This window comes from Odontesthes bonariensis, chromosome 21, assembly GCF_027942865.1.
Source record: "Odontesthes bonariensis isolate fOdoBon6 chromosome 21, fOdoBon6.hap1, whole genome shotgun sequence".
Lineage (NCBI taxonomy): Eukaryota > Metazoa > Chordata > Actinopteri > Atheriniformes > Atherinopsidae > Odontesthes > Odontesthes bonariensis.
The window spans coordinates 30,821,709-30,847,975 of record NC_134526.1 but is presented as its reverse complement, the minus strand read 5'-3'; the positions used below and the strand labels follow the sequence as shown (position 1 = coordinate 30,847,975).

The following is a 26,267-nucleotide window of genomic DNA, read 5'->3' as shown; positions in this document are numbered from 1 at the left end:
CAGGTGATGAAACTTGCAGCAGTACAGACAAGGTAGACCAGTTCTATACTTAGTGCAATGAAATCTACCAGCATTTAATTAAAAAAAGAATATATAATATGAAATGCCGTCGGGGTCTTGGTTTACAAGAGTGTAAAATTGTTTTAAATGTTCATAAGGAGAATCGGTGTCTGTCTCCGTGCCATCACTTCCACTAGCCTTTTTTTTTTTTTTTTTAATTGCAGCGCGCTCTCTCTCTCTCTCTCTCTCTCTCTCGCTCGCTCGCTCCTCCAGCCCTCCGCGCTCTCGTCGTTGCCTGCTACGCGGCGTTGTTATGCCTTCCCCGCTCTGCTGCAATTCATCACGGGTAACGTCGTGCGGAAGTCAGTATGTTATTCAATTATTCTCAACCGGACACTACGTTGCCCGCAATGCATTGCGCACACAACGTCAAAACCATTTCTGTCTGGTGATACATGATTTAAGCGGCACCAGCGAGAATACAGGAGGGAGGAACTTTCTCTCGTTGCGTTTCAAAAGAGAAAACAGATGTCACTCAGTTTTCAATGGAAAACAAATTCCAACGTTCATTTACAGTGATGTCTGCCGTTCATGACACATAATGTGAACTCATTCACGTTCAAGTTCTTTATTAAAAAATGTGTTGCGTTCAGTTCAACGTTCACGAAAAAATGAGCGTGTTCAATGAACGCGTTCTTTTGAACTTGTTCACGCACAACACTGAAATCAATGCTAAATGTGTGTGCTCATTTTATGCATGCATTTTATTCACATGATAAGCAAGAAATAGTTGTTTTTTTTCTCAGCATACAGCACAGATCCACTCACACACATTCACTCTATCAAACTTGTTTACACATACACACACACACACACATAGTCTGCAGTCAGTCAGTCAAGTATTCCATTCAGCAAATATGATGCCTAATCTTCAAAATTGTAAGTAACATTTTGTTCCTTTTTCTTTCACATGTTCAAGGAGATATTGTCGTGGACAAAATATGTGATTATAAACATTTTAGTTTAGTCAGGGAATTACGTAAGCTGACATGCGCTTCATCAGCCTCACATGTGACCTCTAATGATATCTCCTGTAACAAATTAACGATCCAATTTGAACTATTTTATGAGGTCCAAGGTAACTCCATAGCATCTTAAGCAGATATAATAATAATATTCACACATATATTAATACACACCGAGTTTTCTTGAAATACTTTCTTGATTCCATCTTCAAGCTTTTTTTGCCCTCACCTCAAATTAATTATCTGTATCTGTCTGCTCCTTATCTAGTGGAAATAATTTCCACATGAGTGCCTTGATCTGTGGGTTATCTTCCTTCTGTGCACTGAAGGTTGGCCTTTGGCACCAAGACCTTTTTCACAAGCACATCTCACAAGCTGTTGTTTGTCCAATTATTGTCCATATTCAAACAATCAGCACCTCTCAACAGTTTTCCTGAATAATTTCAGCAGCCCCCTTGCAACAGAAGGGAAATAAGAAGCTACAAAACTGAGCCCACAACTTTCTCCTGTGCTCTTGATTTGATAGAACCCCAGAAGCTGTCACACTGTACCTCTACAGCAAATATCTGCCGTTTTAACTGGTTAGAAGAAAACATCCTACCTGCTGGCTCAGCTGCTGTGGCACAGAGGACTCACAGCAGGGTCCCAGAAGTCTAAATCATCAAAATAATGTTGTGGAGAAAAAACCCAGAGTAATTGGACTCGTCTGGGCAGTCTCTTTGAGTGATTTTTTTAACAGGAACAGATGAGGCATACATGTCACACTGCAGCATACAAGGAATTCCCAAAGACAGTAGATTGTGGTATTCTCTTGTACTTTCTGGTATACGTGGCCGAAACCCAATCTATGTCTGCACTGGAAAAAATGCCCCTCCAAAAATAAGTAAAAAAAACAGCAAATACAAGACGTTTTTGCTCGAAATAAGCAAAATAAATCTGCCAATGGAACTAGTGAAAATCGGCTCGTCAAGATTTCTTGAAATAAGATGTGATATTTAGGACATTTGAGATAAAAGTGATCTTGAAATTAGCTTAAAAAGCTCTTCAAATGTAAAAAAAAAAGCTTGTTTCATATGATATGTGACTCAAAACAATTTGTTTTCAAGACTTTTTCATTTGACAAGATATTCCAGATGTATTGTCTTCAAACAAGTCCCTATATCTGGCTGAAATAGTACTTGTTAGGCAGTTGTGTCTTATATTAAGTGTAATGAGATATTTTGACTAGAAATGAGACAAATATACTTGGTAAGACTTGGATTTTTCCAGTGTGACGCCACTGTCTGAGATTTCAACAAACATCTTCTGATGATGACCTTACCAGAGAACACCCTGACCCTAAACAATATGAGGCGTTAGCTGTGGTATAGCACTGTTCCCTCCCACAGCAGTAGTGTTGTTGGTGTGCTTCACCATGAAGCTAAGGAGTAAGCAGCACATCTGAAGAGGCAGATCCAAAAACGTCAAAGCCATATTTTGAATAGACTTTAACTATATGAATGGACCTCATCGTGAAACAACTAAATTACTGCCTAACATCCTTAAGGTACACACTCCCATATATGAAATTTTGTAAACCTTCGAAAAATCAAGTGAGTTTTTTTCTTCTAGCCATCTTTCCTTCGTCTCATTCTGGGATACTAAGCTGCCCCGAGTCCTCACAAATCCCCCCCAGATGTATCCTTGGTAAGATGGATGGAGCAAGAACACATGTAGGAACTTCGTACAGTACATACTTGCCTTGATACATACTTGCCTTGATACATACTTTGAATTCGAACAGTACTTGGGCTGAGACTGATGACATTTCACAAGTACAAGTATCCCTTTAAGCTATGCTTCCAACCTTTCAAAAGTTTGTAAACTGCTCCTCCAGAAAAAAGTTGGACTTATTCTATGCTAATGTAAAATATGCATACAGCTTCTGTAGCCTGAATTAGAAAAATTAGAGCACAATCTGATTCTCAGGAGACTGGAGATGAACTGCGAGGATGCTTTGAATCCACAGACTGGACTGCACAGATTACATAAATTGTTGTGTGGAGAGTGTTATTCCACAGGGACAGGAAGGTGCTTCCCCCAGTAAAAAACCCTTGATCACCAGTGACCTGAAAAAGCTTCTAAACATAAAACAAGAAAGCCTTCAGGGAAGGAGATGGGGAGTTAGTGAGTTGAAAAAGACGACAACAGAGTGCAAGGAGGTGTACAGAAAAAAGCTGGAAAGAAGGCTCCAGCAAAATAACATGAGAGATGTGTGGTCAGGGATGAAAAAGATTGTCGGCTCGAGGATAAAAGAGGATTGGACTGATGGAAGCCCGGAGAGAGCCGATGAGTTGAACATGTATTTTAATAGGTTCAGCTCAGATCCACACTCAGCATGCTACTCCTCTGCCTCCTGCAACATAGATCTCACAGGCTACCTGTACCTAAGGGCAGTTGGAGACATTGAACCAAAACAAGGCTGCTGATCCAGATGGTGTCAGCCCCAGGGTCCTTAAGGCCTTTGCAGAGTCAGGAGAAAGTTCCAGTGCTGTGAAAGACATCCTGCCTTGTTCCATTACCTAAAAAATCTCATGCATCTGCCTCAGTGACTACAGACCAGTTACGCTAATATCCCATTTCATGAAAGTTCTCTAGAGCCTATCATTAACTCACCTAATTAAGTATGTGAAAACCTTTCAGGATGCACCACAGTTTGCTTATCATCCTGGGGCTGGTGTTGGAAGATGCAATCATCTACCTGCTTCAGCGAGCCTACAGTCACATCTGGATAAAGCAAGCAGTGCTGTGAGGACCATGTCTGTCTTTTATGTAAGAATTTCCAAAAAATACAGATGGATTCCCTCACAATCACCTGGATTATTGGCTATCTGAGAAAAAGACCGCAGTTTGAGACTGAATGGTTGTGTGTCAGCAGCCAAGGAGAACCACAGGTGACTGTACTCTCACCATCTCTTCTCACTCTGTACTCCACAGCCTTCCAGTATAACTCAGACTCCTGTCATCTCAATCTGCAGTTCTTGTGTGTATCAGTGATGGAAGAGGCTGAGTGCAGGAAACTCGTTGATAACTTTGTGGCATAGGCAAGGCAAGGCATCTTTATTTATATAGCGCATCTCATACCACAGGCAACTCAATGTGCTTTAGATAAAAACAAGGCATTTAAAAGAACAGCATAAAGCAGCATAAAAACAAGCAATTTAAAGAGAAAAAAATAGAAGAAAAATTAAAAGCAATCAAAGAAGAGGGGAAAAAGGAAAGATATAAACTCAACCATAAGCACACCGAAAGAGAAATGTTTTTAACCTGGATTTAAAAGTGCTTACAGTTGTGGCTGATTTTAGTTCTGCTGGTAGTTTGTTCCAGTTGTGTGCAGCATAACAGCTAAAAGCTGCTTCACCGGGTCCAGTTTGAACTCTGGGCTCCACTATCTGACCTGAGTCAGCAGATCTCAGAGCTTTGCTGGGTTTATACTCTACCAGCATGTCATTCATGTGTTCTGGACCTAAACCATTCTGTGATTTGTAGACGAGCAGCAGAACTTTAAAATCTATTCTGTATCTGACCGGGAGACAATGTAAAGACTTGAGAACTGGGGTGATGTGATGTGATCTCTTTGTTCTGGTTAAAACTCGGGCTGCAGCGTTCTGAATGAGCTGCAGCTGTTTGAGACTCTTTTGGGGGAGTCCAGTCAGAAGACCGTTACAGTAGTCAAGTCTGTTGGAGATGAAAGCATGAATCAGCTTCTCCTGATCTGTTTGGGACATGAAACCCTTAATTCTGGATATGTTCTTAAGTTGATAAAAGGCTGATTTGGTGCCTGATTTGATATGATTGTTGAAGGTCAGGTCTGAGTCTATCAGCACGCCGAGGTTCCGGACTTGGTCTTTAGGTTTCAGAGGCATAGTGTGGAAAAACAATTGCCAAATCTTAACACAAACAAAACAAAAGAGATTGTGGATTTTAAGACAACCAGGTGTAAGCCGAACACTGTCCCCAGCTTAGATGAAGAGGTGGTTGAAGAATATAGATACGTGGGGGTTTACCTGGACAGCAGACTGGACTAAAAGTGCAACTTTGAAGCTGTCAGACTGTGCTTCTTGAGGAATATAAGGTCATTCAATTTCTGCACCAAGATGTTGCATATCTTCTACAGGTCTCTTGTGGAGATTGCATCTATTGGGATAGCAGCATCAGAGCCAGTGGCTCAAAGAAACTGAATAAACTGTCGTGCTGGCTCTGTGCTGAGGTTTGCTCTGGAGCCCTCAGAGCTGATTGTTGAAAAATGCAACACAAGTTGTTAAACATTGACGATCCTCTTCATTAGATCCTGTGGAAACAACAGAATGTGATCAGTCTTCAGCCCCACACGGCTGCCTCTCATCACAACTACGCGGCTAAGATGGACACTTCCACCGAGAATCTCAATAGGAAAGACCCATTGTCTCCCGTTAAAAACCAACCGTCCGCCAAAATGAAAGACCAGACTCTTGACGAAGGTATGAAGGTTGTCCTGGAAGTGATAAAACAGCTCATCGATAAAGTGGATAGTCGCGGTACCCAAATACAACAGAACTCAGTTATGCTAGCTAGCATGGCTAAAGTGGTTGAGTTTAAGTGGCGGAGATCACTTGAGGGTAGGAACATAGATTGACCGGTAAATCGAGAGCTTCGCCTTCTGGCTCAGCTCCTTCTTCACACTCGGCTGCGAACCGCTCCAGTGAGAGCTGAAGGTCACGGCCTGACGACGCCAACAGAACCACATCGTCCGCAAAAAGCAGAGACCCGATTCTGAGGTCGCCACAACTGACCCCCTCAACGCCCTGGCTGCGCCTAGAAATTCTGTCCATAAAAATTATGAACAGAATCGGTGACAAAGGGCAGCCCTGACGGAGTCCAACCCTCACAGGAAACATGTCCGACTTACTGCCAGCAATGCGGACCAAACTCTGACACCGGTCATACAGAGACCGAACTGCCCCTATCGAGGAGTCCGGCACTCCATACTCCCGGAGCATCCCCCACAAGAGTCCCTGAGGGACACGGTCGAACGCCTTCTCCAAGTCCACAAAACACATGTAGACCGGTTGGGCGAACTCCCATGCACCCTCCAGGATCCTGCCGAGGGTATGAGGCTGGTCCACTGTTCCATGGTCAGGACGAAAACCACACTGCACCTCCTGAATCCGAGATTCGACTATCCGGCGGATCCTCCTCTCCAGTACCCCCGAATAGACCTTACCAGGGAGGCTGAGGAGTGTGATCCCCCTATAGTTGGAACACACCCTCCGGTCCCCCTTTTTAAAGAGGGGGACCACCACCCCGATCTGCCAGTCCAGAGGCACTGCCCCCGATGTCCATGCGATGCTGCAGAGGCGTGTCAACCAAGACAGCCCTACAACATCCAGAGCCTTGAGGAACTCAGGACGGACCTCATCCACCCCCGGGGCCTTGCCACCGAGGAGTTTTTTAACCACCTCGGCAACCTCAGCCCCAGAAATGGGAGGCCCCACGTCCGCACTCCCCAACTCTGCTTCCTCATCGGAAGGCGTGTCGGTAGGATTGAGGAGGCCCTCGAAGTATTCCCCCCACCGACTTACGACGTCCCTAGTTGAAGTCAGCAGAGCCCCGCCCTCACCATACACGGTGTTGACGGTGCACCGCTTTCCCCCCCTGAGCCGCCGGATGGTGGACCAGAAACTCCTCGAGGCCGTCCGGAAATCATTTTCCATGGCCTCCCCGAACTCCTCCCAAGCTCGAGTTTTTGCCTCAGCAACCGCCGAGGCCGCGTTCCACTTGGCCTGTCGGTACCCATCAGCTGCTTCCAGAGTCCCACTGGCCAAAAAGGCCCGATAGGACTCCTTCTTCAGCTTGACGGCTTCCCTCACCACTGGTGTCCACTAGCGGGTTCGGGTATTGCCGCCACGACAGGCACCGACCACCTTACGGCCACAGCTCCGGTCGGCCGCCTCAACAATGGAGGCACGGAACATGGCCCATTCGGGCTCAATGTCCCCCACCTCCCCCGCGACATGGTTGAAGCTCTGCCGGAGGTGGGAGTTGAAACTCCTCCTTACAGGGGATTCCGCCAGCCGTTCCCAACAGACCCTCACAATACGTTTGAGCCTGCCAGGTCTGACCGGCTTCCCCCAGCAGGACGAGGGAGTCTCCCGGAGGAGCACTCTCCAGTGCCTCCTCCAGGGACTCCAAAAAGGGTGGGTACTCTGAACTGCCATTCGGTCACCGGGGTAAACCCCAATGTACAGGCGCACAGCTGGGGGGCAATAAGTATGCCCACACCTGCTCTACGCCTCTCACCACGGGCAACTCCAGAGTGGAAGAGAGTCCAACCCCTCTCGAGGAGGCTGGTTCCGGAGCCCAAGTCATGCGTCGAGGTGAGTCCGACTATATCTAGCCGGAACCGCTCAGCCTTGCGCACCAGCTCAGGCTCCTTCCCCAGCAGAGAGGTGACGTTCCACGTCCCAAGAGCCAGCTTCAGTAGCCGAGGATCAGACCGCCAAGGTCTTCGCCTTCGGCTGCCACCCAGCTCACAATGCACCCGACCCCCTTGGCCCCTCCCACGGGTGGTGAGCCTGTCGGAAGGGGGACCCGTGTAGTTTGTTCGGGCTGTGCCCGACTGAGCCCCACGGGCACAGACCCAGCCACCAGGCGCTCGCCGGCGGGCCCCACCCCTGGGCCTGGCTCCAGGGGGAGGCCCCGGTAACCCACGTCCGGATGAAGGTACACGTTCCAAAGATACCATTCATCATAGGGGGTTTATGAGCTGTTCTTTGTCTGGTCCCTCATCTAGGATCTGTTTGCCATGGGTGACTCTACCAGGGGCTTAACGCCCCGGGCAACATATCTCCCAGACTCATTGGGGCACGCAAACCCCCCCACCACGGTAAGGTGACAGCTCATGGGGGGGTAAATATAAACTTATATTAAATATAAGCCGCACCCTCTAATTTTAAAAAGAAAATCCATTTTGTACTTGTATAGGCCGCACCGGATTATAAGCCGCAGGTGTCCACATTGTAATATGAGATATTTACATCTTTGATCTTTTTTTTTTTTTTTTCTAATATTTTTTGGGGCTTTTTATGCCTTTATTGTATAGGACAGTGGATAGAGACAGGAAGCAGGGGACAGAGAGAGGGGGAATAACACGCAACAAAGGGCCGTCTGATGCGAGATTCGAACCGGGGCCAGCTGCAGCGAGGACTGTAGCCTCTGTACATGGGGCGTCTTCTGTACCACCTACGCCACAGACCACCCCATATCTTTGATCTTTTGATTAAATGCGTATGGTATCATAAACAAATACATACTGCAAATGCTTTCTTTTCGAACAGTGCCTGTAACACGGTTGGTAAAAAAAAATAAAAGTAGCAGTAGCCTCCACCGTCTCACCATCAATTCATTGATGCCAAGATTGCGTGCAGCAGCTCTGTTTCCTTCTTCATCAGCCAGATTGATTCAATTGTGATGGTATAAAATCTCTAATTGCTGAAGTGATGACTCTATAAGTTTCTATGTTTCTAAGTGGGTAAAATTTCAAATTCGAGAATTTTCCATTATTTTGGGAAATCATTTAACAGAAGTAACAAACTAGCAGAACTTTGTTTGATTAAAGAAATAAACACTTGTTTTAATAAAGCATCACCAACTGATGGTGATGAACAGAAAGTACTAACTCTGCAAACTAAACTTGATGAGATCTTATGTAAGCAGAAGGGGCTTACATAAGATCCAGATCTAAACCGATGGAAGATGGTGAGACAAGCACTGCTTATTAGAAAAAAGAAGGCAAGAGAGAAACTCAATTAAAACCTTATTGATTCAAAACCAACTATGTACAGATTCAACCTTATTTACTAAGGAAATAACTTCCTTTTATAATAAATTATACTCTTCCACCTTTTCTGTAACTGCTACAGATTTTTTTTCAGCCATATCAAAGATCTTATCCCCTGTATAAATGACGCTGTGCGAAGCTGACACTTCCATTTGTGAACTAGAAAAAGCTGTAGACGGTTTGTCTTAAAATAAATCTCACTGGCTGTGATGGCCTTACATCTAATTTCTACCGTCACTTCTGGGATCTATTAAAAAATCCTTTTGCTCTCATGTTGAAGGAAGCGACTGATAATATATCACTTCCTCCCACTATGAAACAAGGTATGATTACTTTCATTCCCAAACCGGGTAAAGACTCCAAAATATTGGATAATCTTAGACCGATCATGTTATTGATCACTGATTATAAGATTGTAACCCTTGTTTATGCCAAAAGATTAAAAAGTAACCGAGACAAAATTATAAGTGACTCATAATCTGGATTTATGAAAATAGATTCAATTCAATTCATTTTTATTTATATAGCGTCAAATACAACAGATCCATTCACAACAACATTCGATTGGTAATTGATCTCCTTGATTACAATCATTTAATAGAAGATGATGGCTTTATTTTATTTCTTGACTTTTATGAAGCCTTTGACTCAGTTGGGCATCCCTTTATTTTTCAGTGCTTAAAACTTTTAGGCTTTAGGAATACATTTCGAGCCATTATAGAATCTCTTTATGATGATGCAAATAGCTCTGTTTCACTACCAGGAGGCACATCACCAAGATTTCCTATCAAGCGTGGGGTCAAACAAGGCTGTCCTATTTCTCCATTTCTCTTTAGAATTGCCACAGAAATGCATTAGCCAGCTTGCAGATGATACGTCCATTTTTATGAAACACCTAACTGAGGTCCCCAAAACAATACAGGTGATTAACACATTTTCCAATGCTTCGGGGCTTAAACTTAATGTGAACAAATATGAGTTAATGCCAATTTATCCCAGTGATTTAACAGAAGCATACAACATTCCTATAAAATAAGTTGTTAAATACTTAGGAATACATATATCTAAAAACCCAGCTGAAAGAGAAAATATGAATGTGTGGAGTGTAATAACTAAATGCCAAACTAAACTGGTTATTGAGAGACATCAGTTTACTGGGCCGGGTTTTTCTTACTAAGATGGAGAGCTTATTGAGGTGTGTCTATCCAGCGTATTCCTTGGCCATCCCCAACAGGGCCATTAAGAAGGTCAATCAAATTAATTTTGATTATATCTAGAGGAAAAAGATACACTATATTAAGAGGACAGAGATGACCAAGGCATACAAAGATGGGGGCCTACAGGCTATTGATTTTGACTAACAATGGTACACTGAAAATGAACTGAATCCTTCCTTAACAATAAGAGCTTCTGGTATCATATCCCCAGAGAAATCTTCCAAAAACTTGGTTGCATCGAGTTTTGTTAAATGTGATTTTAATATTCCTAAACTTCCCGTTAAATTATCCCTGTTTCACCAGCAAGAAACTCCTGTACAATCATAACCCATCACAACACGCCCATATGGAACAATAGATACATTACAAGGAAAAACAAGTCGCTGTATATCAAGGACTGGATGGATAAAGGTATTTGGTCTTTAATTAATTTCGTTGATGATGAAAGGTGTGTGATGACATGAAAATTTTTGCCTCAAATATAATCTGATTACCAATCGTAATTCCTTTGCATCCATAATGAAAGCCATCCCTAAACCTACTTTAAATTTACTTAAAGGGATTGTTCCCAACTCGACTCCCATCACTCCTAATTCTCCACTTCTTCTTGTTGGAAATTGTGATTCGGAAGGTATTAAAATTCCTGATAAAACAATTGTAAAAATGTTTGATGACGTCCAGTACTTAATTTGTAAAGTGGGAGGTCCCGGAGCGCAGAGGATGAGTGGCTCCGGTGCGAAAAAAAGCGTGCGGGGGCGCTTTTGAGCAACCCTGTGCGCCACACCGAAAATAATCTGGGCATGTATTGTAGGCCTAATAACGATAGTCACATCAAATCCGGCGCCGCTTTACAAGCTCTCTGGCTAACTGTCCAATAGAACGGAAGTGTACACCCTCCTTTTCCGTAATATAGATATTTTCAAAATCTCGTTTCATGACAGAAATCACCAACAAGACGGATATCAAAACCAGACATTGACACTAAACAAACTTTAATTTATTTGTTTAATTATTTGATTATTTTTTTTTAAATAAATATTGTTTGTCAAGAGAGGTGGCGGATCGCGGATGATGGCTATAAATAGCTGGCGGAGCCAACGTCAGAGGTTCCGGAGCGCGCTCCGGCTTGCTCCCCCTCAAATTAAGAGCTGATGACGTCGCACACCCTTTATTGTAATTTCGTAACTCCAGTCAACAAACTTTCTCCAAAGAAGACAATTATTTGTTGCGTTCTAAATATTCAAAATTCCCCATTAATCCCAAAGTAAAAGAAATTAATTTTAAAATCCTAAATGGTGTATATCCATCCAGAGAGCTACTGAGGTTTGGTTTTTAATGGGATGGATGCGTGTTTTGTGGAGAGGATGATACTTCTGATCACTTGTTTTTTCAGTGTGTGTCTCCGGGGCATTCTGCATTGAATGGCTGCACACGGGGATCAGTCTCGAACCCTTTTCCCTAAAAGACATTGTTTATGGTGTTATTATGGTTAACAGTGAATAGGATTTTCTGGTGAATAACATATTATTATTTGGTCAATTTTTCATACATAAATGTAAATATTGAATGTAACACCCAGATTTTTTGTATTCCATAAATATTTTCTTTCTTTTACCAACGCCCTTAATATAATAGAAAGTAAAAATCCTAGCAAACTTTATTTATTTTATTTCATTTATTTTATTCAAGGATTCAAGGATGAAGATTTTTTCACATTTTCTTTTTTACATTATTCATATGCACCTGCTCCTTTAAACTGTATAGAGGATGATGTAAGCCATGTATTTTGTATATGATTTTGTATAATAATTAAAAAAAAGAAAAAATTTATTCGATTCGATCAGATTCAACTTTATTGTCATTGCACAAGTACTGAGACAATGATACGCAGTTTAGCATCTAACCTGAACTGCAAAGACGTAGAAAGTGTTGAGCATGTGCAGTAAGAGCAGACTTACTAAACTGTGACTAACTATAAATATAAGTATGAATATATACAGTAGGTACAGCATATATACACAGTAAAAGTTGCAGACTGAATGCAGTAAAAGTTGCAGAATGAGACACGATAAATAAATCTTAAAAAATTAAAGTACAGCAGTATAATGAAAGCTTGTAAAGATTGTTTATAACAAAAAATAAATATTGCAACAATATGATTTCCCTTCGAGAAAAATAAAGTCTTTTTTATTTAATTTTAAGTAAAATGTTCACATGGATTCATTGATATACAATGACTAGTAATAACTAGTAAAAGTACAGCAAGGAATAACAATATCCAGTTGAACTAAAAACTAAAAAAATTTTGTTCTTAGAAGCTGCTGAAAGTTGGTCACCCTGCATAGAATCACGCATGCGCATGAGTATTTGTTTGGGCCGTTGCAGTTCTAGCTTTCTTACATATATATATCTGCATCTCAGGAGTCCCTGTGGTAAATGACGATTTGAGCATATGTATTAGTACACACAAACACATGTACTGTATGCTCCTCCATCTTATTACACACAATTAAACTTCTGTTTTTTCACCTTCATCCTCATCTTTACAGTAGCCATATTAGAAAAGAAGGGCAATAGCAGTAGTTGTATGTTTGTTGCTTGTTTGTCTTTGTGTATCTACAGAATAGCAGTTTTCCATAATGACAGATGAAACTACTCAGAATTCTACCGTAAAGGCAGCTTTTAAGTATTTTGTTTATCTCTCTGAATGTGGACTGATTTAGTGTCTGTGCTAGGGCTGGGTAAAAAAATCGATTAAATCGATTTTGGATCGATTTCATTTAAAATCTTGCAAAATCGATTTGTAGGGCATGAGATCGATTTTTTTATTTTTTTATTTTTATTTTTTTTTTCTCATGAATGATTTTTTTCATGAAGTTACTGGTTCCAATCCACACGGCTACGGTAAGAACCGTGTGTTCCCCAGTCCAAGCAGTCATCAACCCACTAATTCTGGGCACCTGTAATTATACCTAGAACTAAGTGAGCTACCATAAAAGTGAAGTGCTCCCCCAAGTGGCTAAATCTAAAACTACACTAAAACCTACCTATAGGTGAGACTAAAATGGCTCCTACAATTAAGTAGGCTGTCACGTTGAATATAGTGTAAAATCTTGCTAATACTTCTTTCCACTGGGTGGCTTCAGGTGTTACTAATATAATGTAACAATCTGTTAACACTGTCAAGCCACAGCCCTTTGAAATATTGATGTCAAAATGCAACATTTTGGGGTTAAATCCTGGCGCCAAGAGGAGCAGATGGAACCGATTCGGATCGAATCGAATCGTGATTAATCGATTTAAAGCCCTAAGAATCGAAATCAAACGATCCAGGAACTTGGCAGTGATACCCAGACCTAGTCTGTGCTATATGCAGTCATGAAACATTTCAGGTCATGGAATTTTACAGGTGTGTAGTTGTGATTCATTTAAAATAATTTTAAATTGATTTAACATAGAATATTAATGACGATTGAGGACTCAAAGGCCATTAAGGCCACTGCCATCCTACCGCATGGTGGTCTTTGGTTGGGATTTTTGTCAGTTTTTCCTTGTTTTTGCCCTTTATTATATTTTCTTTCTTTTCTAATTAGAACATTTTCTTCTGTACTTTCTCTTGATAATATTGAATCACTTTTCCTTTCATTTTGTTACTCCCACTGCTGCTCCACACATTGATACAGTTTCAACTCCCATTTTCTCAGACTCTAAGCAAAACGGTGATGCAGCGACCAATGCAGCAGCCCTGGCCAACGAGGACTGCCCCAACATCGACCAAGTACTTGGGGATGAGCGCAGCCCAGCTACGGGAGGCCTCGGCTCCACCACAAGCCGCGAGCGCTACCCACATGACCGAGCCTGCTTTCTGCTGAGCGCAGGGGAGTTCCAGCGCACCACGGATGGGAATGTTCGAAAAGGTAGGGGAACACTGGAGTGGAGTGGAGTCGGAGGAGGGTGGCATTGGTTGTGAATGGGTAAAAACAGTGGGCTGTCACTTGAAATATGGTCTTGGTGATTGATGCGCAGACTGTGTAGTCTGCAAAAACATTAACACACACACACACACATATTGTATGTTCTAACCATATGCATTACCAGTGACAATAAAGACAAAGATCTCAAAGCAGGCAGGCACTATACAGCCAACATTGAATAATTAAACATATTGTTGTATTTCAAAAAATAAACTCCTAAAGATGCCTAAATTCTATCCTAAGATAAAGTAACCATTACACAAAATACACAATTCATCACATTCCCCAGTCATCATTATGAGAGATAGCTCAGTTCCAATATTCCCTTGAGACATAATAAGTGGTACCTTTTGGCACAATGCATCAGTCAAAAGTTTGGATACAACTACTCTGCATTAATATTTAATCTGACATTCTGGTCATTTCCATCTTAAAAAATTTAAAGTAGCTGAAGAAGTCCCCTTTACCTTAACTTTTTGTTGGTCAAAGAACACAATTTAGCTCAGACAAATTCAGATTCTGCACTGAGGTGGATTGATAGTCAACACTGGCTTTAGAGCTGGCTTTTTTAGTTTTTAGCAGTCACACGCATGGCAGGGAGGATAAAACAGGGAAACTCAGTTGGCTGCAGTCTGCATCTTTGCCACCAGATGACCATAAATCCTACACACTGCTCCTGTGAACTGTCTTCACGCGGATAATATTTTCCTTACTTTTTAATACACAGAGAGATATTGGGATACAGATAGCAACAATGGTATTCTAATATTCTTTTTTATTGCCGACAAAATCAGTGGAAAAAATGGAAGTTATTATTCAGCTGTTGATATAGCCTTATCTCAGTTTACCTGACATGGACCTCTTGTCGCAGTAAGTTATCTCTTTTTAAAAAAATTGTATTTGTATCAAGTGTAGACTGCATATAAAGATGGATTAAATCACTGTTTAACTATTTCAGCTCATTTCAATGAAACTGAGTTAAATTCATGTAGTTCACAACAAAAAACATCTGAAGGCACGTGACACAAAAAAACAGCAATTCCTGCCATAGGGCATATCGGTGCATTTGGCAACAGTGGGAAGGAAAACAAATTCTTTTTTCAACACTCAGGAAGGGGGACCATCAGCTCCAACCAGGAAGAGAGACAGCAACATCAAATGATAGATGCTGTGCAGCTAGGTTCAAGATGCCCAATAATGAAATGCAAAGGCATGCATTTATCTTTGAATATGCTGGCTGACTCATTACAAAGCCTATTTTATGTTCTACATTGTGCAACTATACAGGCTAGTAACAGGATGGAAAGATGCAATATCCCCTTTATTGATAATCATATTTACAGATAATCATAAAAACTTGTGTTGAGCTTAATACATAGAGCTTAACAAGTTCAAAGGATTTTATTAATGTTCTTCACTACAGTTGTTGTGATCTCCCCAATCACATAATCAGCAACATTTTCATAAATCTCCCTTGAAGCTGCAGCTTTGGCTGTGTTGAAAGCTAGCTATTCTTGTTTTAGGGCTGTAGCACTGACAGAATGACCAGTGATTTGGAGCTGTTTGGTGATACTAAGTTTCTGTCTGCTGACAGAAACTTAGTATCACCAATTGGGTTGCCAACCGTCCATACGGGACGAATCCGTTTTTCAAGGGACGGTTGGCAACCCTAATCCCCAAGGTACACTAAACATTTCAAAATTATTGTTTTTTGTTGTTTTTATCTAAACTAAGAAATAATACGAGAACTACCACAATGTAAACACTGTTTTGTGCTACCTTGTTAGCTGCTGAGTGAGTTGCACATATGCACTGTCATGTGCAGGCTACCTGCTAAGGTGCAGAAGAGAGACACAGGACTAGTTGAGAGACACAGAGCTAGTTGAGGCACAGAGCTAGTTGAGAGACACAGAGCTAGATGAGACACAGCTAGTTGAGGCACAGAGCTAGTTGAGACACAGCTAGTTGAGGCACAGAGCTAGATGAGACATAGAGCTAGATGAGACACAGCTAGTTGAGGCACAGAGCTAGATGAGACACAGCTAGTTGAGACACAGAGCTAGTTGAGACACAGCTAGTTGAGACACAGCTAGCTGAGATACAGCTAGTTAAGACACAGCTAGTTGAGATACAGAGCTAGTTTAGGCACAGCTAGTTGAGACAGAGCTAGATGAGACACAGCTAGATGAGGCACAGAGCTAGTTGAGGCACAGAGCTAGTTGAGACACAGCTAGTTGAGACATAGAGCTAGTTGAGACACAGAGCTAGTTGTAACACAGAGCTAGTTGAGACACAGAGCTAGTTGTAACACAGAACTAGTTGAGACACAGAGCTAGTTGTAACACAGAGCTAGTTGAGACACAGAGCTAGTTGGGAATTTATTTTCTTTCTTTCTGTCTTTTGCACTGCATACTGGGAGATTGGTGGGGTGAGCTAAATCAAATCAAATCAAATCAAATTTATTTGTATAGCACATTTCATGTACAAACAGTTCAAAGTGTAGTTATTGATATTTATTATTGTATAGGTTTGAGTAAATAGAGATTATTTGTCTAAAGTCATGTTACTCTCAGGGATGGTGTCTGCAGAGACGGCGACCCTGTCTCTGAGACACTGTATTTGGGTCCAGCCAGACCCTTTACAGTTTATTCCCAATTAAGCATTGGAGCGAGAGCTTGCAAGTGGTTTCCAATCTGTAGGTTTGGGCTGCAAAAATAAAAAACTGAAACATGCAAAGTGTCTGAGGAGACAAGTGTTCACATTTTTAAACTCACCATCACAAATGCTGGACATGTCATTCAGAGTTAAACATGGAGAGGGTCACTACATGGTGTACGCCAGTACAGGCAGCATGAAATGCTTTGAATGCGGGAATGTGGGCCACAAACAGGCAGCTTGCACTCATAAGATGTCGGAGGAGCAGGCTGAACTGTCAAACCTGCCCGCCGTCACCTCCGCAAGTGCTGAGGCCGCACTGGGGGAGATCTCCTCCCCACCAGCCAATATTGATACTGGGAGGGATGTAGTGGTTGGACAGGAAATACAAATTAAGACATTGGGCCTCATGCAAGAACATTTTTGTATTTTTATTCTAAATTTCTCTCACTTTTTTCGTAAGGTCTCGTACGAACATGCCACGTAAGATTCAACAAACGCTCTTAACTTCGGAAAAAGTGTGTAAACGACCTGCCTAAATGATGAATGCCACTCGTGCATATTTAAGTGCACGTGCGCGAGGATAATAGATTTGCATACTCCACGCCCAAAATAATATCATATTAGGCTACGTTTCCTCTCTCCTGTGCCATGAAGTGTTGAGTCATGAGAATGGCATCAAGGTGCATAAAGAACAACTTTAGGGGGTCTGAGGTTGAAGTTCTGCTTTCAGAGATCCAGAAAGGAAAATTTGTCATTTTTAGCAGTGTCAGCAGTGGAATTACGGGACCTGCTAAAGCCAAGAAATGGGAAGCAATTCCGAGTGCTGTTAATTCCGTGTCACCTGTAGTTCGTAATGTCACCGAAATAAAAAATAAATGGTTTGATATGAAAATGGATTAAAAAATAAATAAATAAATAAGTAAGTAGTACGTAAGCTTTATTTGTACAGCGCCTTTCACAGACCAGGGTCACAAAGCACTTTACAGTTACAACAGGCTGGATCAGATTACTGATGTAAGGTGGAGCCTGACCATGCAATGCTCTGAAAGTTAAAACCAAAATTTTTAAATTGATCCTAGAGGAAACTGGCAGCCCATGAAGAGCTTTAAGAATAGGGGTTAAGTGAGTCCTCCTATTAGAGCGGGTCAGAATACTCGCTGCAGAGTTTTGCACTAACTGCAGGCGAGACAGCTCCTTCTTGTTTAGACATGAAAACAAACTATTACAACAGTCTAAACGCAAAGACACAAATGCATGAATGATCAGCTCCAAATCATTTTGTGACACCATTTTCCTGAGTTTGGAGATTTCCCTCAGTTGAAAAAAGCAGTTTTTGGTCAGCTGTTTGCAGTGTGGCACTAATGACATGTCTTTGTCAAACACAACACCAAGGTTTCTTAGGCTCGGTTTAACAGACTGGCCCAAGTCACCCAAGTACTGGTTAATCCCTGGAATGGAGTCATCAGGGGCAATAACCAGTGTTTCTTTTTTGTCCACATTTAGCTGCAAGGTGTAATCATTTAGCCATTGTTTTATCTCCACCAAACAATGAACTAAGGAATTTAGCCTCTGGAGCTCACCATGGCAGCTCGATGACTTCAACTAAAGCCCTGCAATCAGACGGCACTTTGATGGGCTGGTGCATGAGGGGGGGTCCTCTGGCATGTTGTCTGCCTGGGCTGGTTCAAGTAGTGGGAGACCCTCATTCATGGCAATATTGTGCAAAACGCAGCTCTCTGGGTTATAGAGCAGTTTACCCCCCCCCTCCCACTGTATCGAGACACACCTACCTGGCCTTCAGCTCACTAGTGCGGTCCACAACGGCACGGGTGCTTTTATGCATATACGTATGCAGTCTATTATGTTTGGCAGTTCAGACATGGCATGATAGTCCCTCTTAATTTGTACTTGTTCGACAGTGCTGTATGGGATGATATGTACCAGCAACATAACATGGGTGATAAACTGATAGGAGCTTTGATGACCAAGGGGAACGCATAACTCACAGAGGACTGGGACACACCCGATCTGTCTCCGCAAGGATATCTACACGGTCTCGGAACACATGCTCTCTTCCAAGAGCACTGATGAGCTAAGGCATCCAAAAGTAACACGTCAGAGTCAAATTAACCTTCAATTAGTGCATAATTTAAGTCAAACAGAATAATGTCAGCATAATTATGGGGTATAATGTATGTATTTATTTATGATATCTTCAAAGTAATTAAATATACAATCCATTAGTCAAGCAAACTTGATTCGAATAACAGTGGACTATTTTACGGAAGTCCTACGACAGCTCTGGATCATTCGTAAATTCTGTTCGTACCTGATAGAAAACTTAAAATACCAAAAAATTGGTGAATGCGCAAATTCTCTTAAATCACTCGTACGCACGACTTAAGAACAAATCTGTGCGTACGAATGGTTGTTGCATGAGGCCCAATAAGATTAAGATTAAGATTGCTTTATTGTTATGTACACACGAATGTTAACACAAAATTACTCCTCCGCATTTGACCCATCCAGGTTGGCACCTGTTGAACACACATGCACATGCACATACACTCATGTCACACACTCATGATGCCATACACTGGAGCGGTGGGCAGCCAATCACGACGCACAGAGAGCATGGGGGTAAGGGTGCCTTTCTTAAGGGCACCTCAACCAGGAAAAAAGTGATATTGATCAAAAATAGAGAAGTCTGCTGCGGGTTTCCAGCTGACATAGGTTTGGCTGCTGGCGCTGTTATGGCTGTTGCTGGAGCTCCAGCCGGTGAAGATGACATGGATACTAACATCGAATCTGATTGCACCTCTTTTGCGGATTCACAATCATATAGTGGAGATATTTACACACTTGAGGAGATAAATTTTTTTTTTTGGATCACAGAATTTAGTCTCACTGAACTAATTTATCTGCTGGTGTAGCTATTCTTTTTTCTTCAAGGCTATGTAATAATGTTAACATTATTTCCACAACAGAAATAATAAAGGGCAGAATCTTAATATGTATGCCCCAAATCAGAGTACAGATAGAATGACCACTTTCCATGAACTTTTCTTGAAACAGATGAATCTACATGACTGTATGCTAATGGTGGGAGACTGGAACTGTACTGTCACCTCTAGAGAAAACTGGGGAGGAACCTCACCTACAGTCATCCACTAAATGATCTCAGATTATTTCAGAATCTAGTATGGTAGATGCTTGGAGGATTAAAAGTCCCCAGGTCAAACAATATACATGGGTTAGGATCACTGATGGAACTGTTAGTGCAGCAAGGCTGGACAGGTTTTACATGACAGATCATTTTAGAAACAGCTTGTATTGCTCTTTTATTTTTCCTGATGGTTTTACTGATCACCATTAGATTTTCATATTGGCATTTTAATGTTAAACTTCTGCAGAACTTAAAAGGGTTATTGCAGAGTTGGGAAAAGTAAATTGTTAATTTGGAAAATAATCTTTCAGGACCTAATAGTAACAGAAATCTGATTCTTGAAATTAAGAAAAAAACAGTTTTTCTCAGATAAAAAAGCCAAGTGGTCTTTAGTTAGATCAAGGCTAATTGGTATTTGGGACATGGATACTCCCACTTCCTTTTTCTTTAATTTGGAGAGATCAGTCTCACAGAAAAAGCAGATGGTGTGTCTCCGTCTCCCTGATGACACCGTGATGACCAACCCTACTACTATGAGACAACATTATGTTCTAAGGAGACCTCTTCCGGAAGGAGACAACAAATGGAGACTGTGTGGCTGAGCTGCAGCAAGGGCTTCATCAGCTGAGTGCTGCTGACAGAAGCCAACTGGATGCCACCATTTCCATGGAGGAATTATCCGCTGCTGTAAATCAGATGGCTCCTAGTAGAGCTCCTGGTTTGGATGGTTTACCAGCAGATTTTTATAAACAATTGGAGGTGGCTGTTTGAAGTTCTGCAGGAGTGTTTCCAAACTGTTTTGCTCCCAACAACTTGTCACCATGGAGTCCTTTAACTTTTGGCAAAAAAAACAGATTCTGCTGAAGAACCAGAAATATTCTTTTGAATTAATCATACACAGAGACCAGTCCAACTGTGCACCAGACAGATCAATTATGGAAAATCTTATTTTTATCAGAGACTTATTTGATAAATTGTATGGTGTTCACATAGGTTTTGTTTCTTTAGATCAAGAAAAGGCTTTTGACAGGGTTGATCATTTTCTTTTTTACACTTTAAGAGCTTTTAGTTTTGGAGACAAGTTTGTTCAGCTTTTGAGTTTGTATAACAGAGCTTTTTGTTTAGTTAAAATGGGTGGTGCGCTGAGCTGTCCAAATAAAGTTCAAAGGGGCATCAGGCAGGGTTGTCCTATTTCAGGACAACTTTATGCACTAGCAATTGAACTTGTACTGTGCAATTTACATTCTAAACTATCAGGACTCATACTTCCAAGGTTGTCCCATTGTCCTGCTCCAGTTCTGTCTGCATATGCTGATGATAATAATGTCTTCATCAAAAATCTGAGGGATGTTGAACACCTCTATAAAACTCTAGTCTCATATCAGAATTCATCCTCAGCAAAAGTATGGGAGAAAAGTAAAGCTCTATTGGTTGGAACATGGGAAAACCAGGAAAAGCCAAAACTATCAGGTAACCTCTGCTGGGAAAATCGAAGGATGAAAGTCTGAGGGGTTTTTCTGGGAACTTTTAGGGAATTTCTAGAGAAAATACTGGGAGGGTTTCATAGAAAGAGTGTATGCTAGACTGACTGCTACCTCAGCTTTCCTATCGGGGAACAGTTCTGGTCGTCAATAATTTGGTTCTTTGGGATAGATTAATTGTTTTGCGTCTTTTAGAGGAGATCAGAGAATGGTTGTAGATTTCTTCAGGTCTGGAAGACATTGGTCGAAGTCAACTGTGCTGTACCTGCCAGTGAAGGAAGGGGGACAGGGTCTGGTAGACCTTTCATCACGCATAACCGTTTTTAGACTGCAAACAGCTCAAAGACTGCTCTCAGTTTTGCTCTGCCATGGCTCGACACTGCATGTGGGTTCCTGTGAAGGTTTTGATAAACATCTATTCCTGCTTGAGCAACAGGCCTTGGACTAACTGGTTTGTCAGTTTTACATGTATGGCAGGTTTTGGTTTTCCAACGGGAGGTTGTTTTGACACCAAGGATGTGGCTGTTTGAGGAGCCTTTATATGGAAACAGTTTTTTCTCTTCTCACATGCTTACATCGGTCACAGCATGTAGTCTCAACTTAGGGGCGCTGGATGTTTAAAGATGGGTCATCTGATGAAGATTTCTGTCCCGAGACTCACTGAACTCCTCAATATAAGATCCCACAGACTGCCAGTCAGGCAGGAGGAGGTTTGTGGGATCATGTGCTGAGAACCGTACTCTGTCTGACCAATGGGATGATGTGCATGAGTATGTTTTTCCTTCCCTGACTGTTTCTCCTGCTGTAGGACATTGGGAAGAAGACATTGGTGACCTTTTGTCTTTAAAGACTTTAGAGTTGTCAAGGTTTGAAAGTTTGGGGAAGAAAACACAATATCTTATTAGTGTTTAGGTTTGAAACATATGCTCTCTGGCAGGAGTCAGGGTGTCGAGGTGGACTTAGTTTTTTGGGACAGATTCATCACCAAGGGGCTGTTGGTGGTCTCTGTTCAAATCCCCCATTGAGAAACAGGTGACCTCCAGTGGAGGATTGTACATGGGGCCATAGCTACAAACAGGTACACCTCAATCCTGGCATGGGGGTAGTTGTCCTTTTTGGTCACAGACAAAAACCATTAATCTTCTGCTTATTCAGTGTGCCCCATTCCTGAAAAGGTTATAGGAACTGCAAAAGGTTCCTACAGTGGGAATGCGCCTCATAATAGACGTTCTTAGGCCCTGTCATTCCCTGGAGTTGTAGCCATGATGGAAAAAGCTATCCTTATGTTGATTCTAGTTTGACCTATTTCTTTTTCCTCTTTTTCTTGCCCTTGTGGCAGTGCTAAATGTGGACGATTCAAGTTGCTGCTCTTTCTCTGCTATTGTTGTGCTGTCTGCTAGTGATCTCACCCTCTGTTCCTGCTTCATTCTGTGGCTGAAGGTGATTTAGAATTAAAGCACAGACAGAGTGAACACTGAAGGGAAGATAAACAGGATTAAGAGCTGGTAGACCATCCAGCTATTGCATATTCCCTTTTTTACACAGCTGTGATGGACTTAAATGATAGATTTTTTTCTCTCCTTTTTTTTCATGCAAATATCTGTCAAATAGCTGCCGGGATGTGACCATTGTCATTGAAATAATCTGAAGAGTTTCAGTCAGAAATTTAGATTACATTATAGCACTAAAACTTCAGTGGTAAAAGTTAAGAATGGTCTTTTTATGCCATCTAATAGTGGGCTTCTGTCTGTTCTGATCCTGTTGGATCTTGGTGTCACATTTAATATGAACAATCACAACATTCTATTACAGAGCCTTGAACATGTTATTGGGATTAAATTAACTGCATTCGACTGGTTCAAGTCACATTTTACAGATTCCAGTGTGCTCATATAAACAATGACTTCACTCAGAGTGAGTTATAGAGTTCCACAAGGTTCTGTGCTTGGACCAGTACTTTTCACTTTGCACAGTCTTCCATTATATTATCAGACAGCATGCCATAAACTTTTCATTTCTATACAGATGGTACTCAGCTATAGCTTAATTTCCTAGTAATTTCTAACAAGATTGAGCTTGTTGTTATTGGACCTGAGCGTATAATAAAGACACTGTCTGGCTATTTAGGTACATTAGATGTCATTACCTTGGCTTTAGGTACTACAGTGAAGAACCTTGTAGTTATTTTTTGCCAAGTTTTGTCCTCTTGACATAAAACAAGTTTCTAGGACTTTCTAGGATCGTTTTGAAATTGCCAAAATTAGGAGCATCCTGTCTCAGATTGATACACAAAAAATGAGTCCATGCATCTTTTTGACTCCAAGATTGCACTACTGTAATTCCTTACTATTAGGCAGTCGTAGACTAGGACACAAAATTCAATCCATAAATCAACCGATTTATTTACCCAAAACATTAAATTTACATTGGTTAGAAACATTTACTGTGATCTTTAAATTATATTAATATTCAAAGGAAAAAAATTCCAGACTCCGCAAGGCCCCCCTTGTCACTTGGGGCCCTAGTAACTCAGTCCCACTTTTCACCCCACTACGACACCCCTGTGTCATTGCAGTGGGCAGGGCCTTGGAGGAAATTGGCCGACTAACTAACTTACACAAGCATTTTCAGCCATAGGAGTAGCTAGAAATGACTAAAATATGTAACTCAAAAATAGCTAAATGAAATTTCATCAAAGTTGCTACATATTGATATACGTAACTGCAAGCACAAGGGAAAATTTGAAATACCCTCAGGATTGATGTATGTGGGTGTGGTCTAATCATCATCTTCTGGTCATAATTTTTCATTGTTCTTCAAATGTAGCCATTCACATTGCAATGGGCTTGAGTAAGCTGGAAACTGGAAAATGCATGTGCTAGGGCCCTAAGTAATGGAACATTGATTGTCCAAATGGTGACATGGTAATTAAGATTTAAAAATACAGTTTTTCAACGGCCATGTTCCAGACACCAAATCTCTTAATTTCTTCAAATTTGATGTGCAGCTCAATATGCTAGGGTTAGGGTTAGCTTCTTAGACCAGCATGTTGGACTTTTTGCTAATTTGCATTATATCAAAACTGTAATGTGACACAAACTTTATCAACACTAAATTTAGTACACAGGGTAGTGAGACTGGCCTGCATAATTCTATTACAAATGATGAGGACAGATTAAGGAGCATGGCTGCCATAGATAAAGAAAATTGCCCATGAGAGGGGCTTAATAGCAAACTGGCCATAGCTCATTCACCTATAGTCCAATCATCATGAATTTCAGTATCTATGTTGGGCATGTAATTATGTTGGACATGTGTCTAATCATAGGGTAATAATATGTTTTCAGCTCAACCCATAGGAGGCACTGTACATGCCACACTTACTTAACCTCTCCTGAACAGAATTTCTCCAAATTTGGTACCAATGATTTAAAAGCAAGTGTTATTCAGTATGAAAAGTACCTTGTTAAATGACTCATGTTGTCATTGCTGAATCAATAAATTTTTTTTTTTTACAGTATTTGCGACTACATAAAGACTTGAAATTTGACTAGAAATAAAGGACATACTCTCCAAAAAAAATTCTGTTTCCAAATTGGCAGTTTTCTGGTGGCACTATAATAAATGAAAAAAAACATTTTTAAAGTCTAGTAAAAAAATGGAAGAAACCAGATGGGCTTTTGGCTAGTTTGAATAATGTGAAATGCAAATTTTAAATTTATCCACAACAAAATTGATATGTTGCACTGGACTGTAGTTCACAATTCTTCTTTACATGAATTGTGATTGCTCATGATTGCTTTTAATACCCAGCAGTATGGTGACACTTTTATCTTATTTTATCTTATTCGATTTTGTTGTATTTTATTGCTTTCACTGTTCTTTTATTGTTTTTATTTGTTTTTACTTATTCTTCTCTTTATTTATTACCTGCTGTAAAGCACTTTGGTACATCGTAATGACTGTTTGTAAAGGGCTGTATAAATAAAATACATTTACATTTACATGAACAAGGTTTTTCAAACAGCACAAGAATCTTAGATGAAATTTTTTACAATGGGTGAGGCTTTAGATAATTCACCTTTTGCTCAAACATCAGAATTGTTGGGACACATCTTTAGGGGTCTGGAAATAAGTTGGCATAAGTTTTCCAAAACCCAACCAACAGGAGGTGTTACAATATGCTCCAGATAAGGTTACCTGAAAAACTAAATGAAAAGTATGCAGATTTGGTACACATGATCTGGGGCTGTGTATGAAGCAAAATCCGTCTACTATATCAATTAACACACGTGCGCCTGCCCTTGTCATCATTTTATGCTGTTTTGTGCCTTTGCTTAATTTAATGATTGTGGAAATGGAAAGAGACAAAACCTAACATTTGCACTTGAGCGGAGGTGTCTTTACTCCCCCCAAACATTTTAAGTCGACTGGCCAGAAGGTAGCACTGCTATAAATATTTTTTTTTTAAAAGAGCAAGTCAAAGGCCACAACATCTACATTGTATTTACAATTGACTTGAAATTTGATACATAAGTGCAGCTTAATGGGCTCTACCAACAAACTTCTGTACAGTCCAGGTAAAAAATAAAGATTTTTCAACTACAGTACTTTACATAATGTGAATAACACTAAATTGACTTCTAATATTTGGACTTTACTGAGGGAACACTAAATTATACACACCATATTTTGTGAATGACCTACATAATAATACTTTAAACAAGTAGGATTGGTTCTAAAGAATCTTGTGGGAAAATTTTACATAGCTTTATATAGGCTGTACTATAGGCTGTGTAGGCTATATCGAGGCTCCACCCAAAAATAATCAAATAAAATCCATTAGACCTTAAAAACCTCTCGATACAATTTCACCAAATTTGGTGCA

The 26,267-nt window shown here is 41.0% G+C and overlaps 1 protein-coding gene across 6 annotated transcripts in view; it reads left to right on the top strand.

The window, feature by feature from the left end:
- Nucleotides 1-26,267, top strand: part of LOC142371619 (voltage-gated potassium channel KCNC1-like) — a 181,658-nt gene that overhangs the window by 93,392 nt on the left and 61,999 nt on the right. For 5 of the 6 annotated variants that reach the window (XM_075454327.1, XM_075454325.1, XM_075454326.1 and 2 more), the window contains one exon: nt 13,805-14,017. In XM_075454327.1, coding sequence (XP_075310442.1) covers nt 13,805-14,017 — 213 coding nt within the window. Of the gene's footprint in view, nt 1-13,804; nt 14,018-26,267 lie in introns of those variants that run through there. The other variant, XR_012768080.1, reaches the window with a different exon arrangement.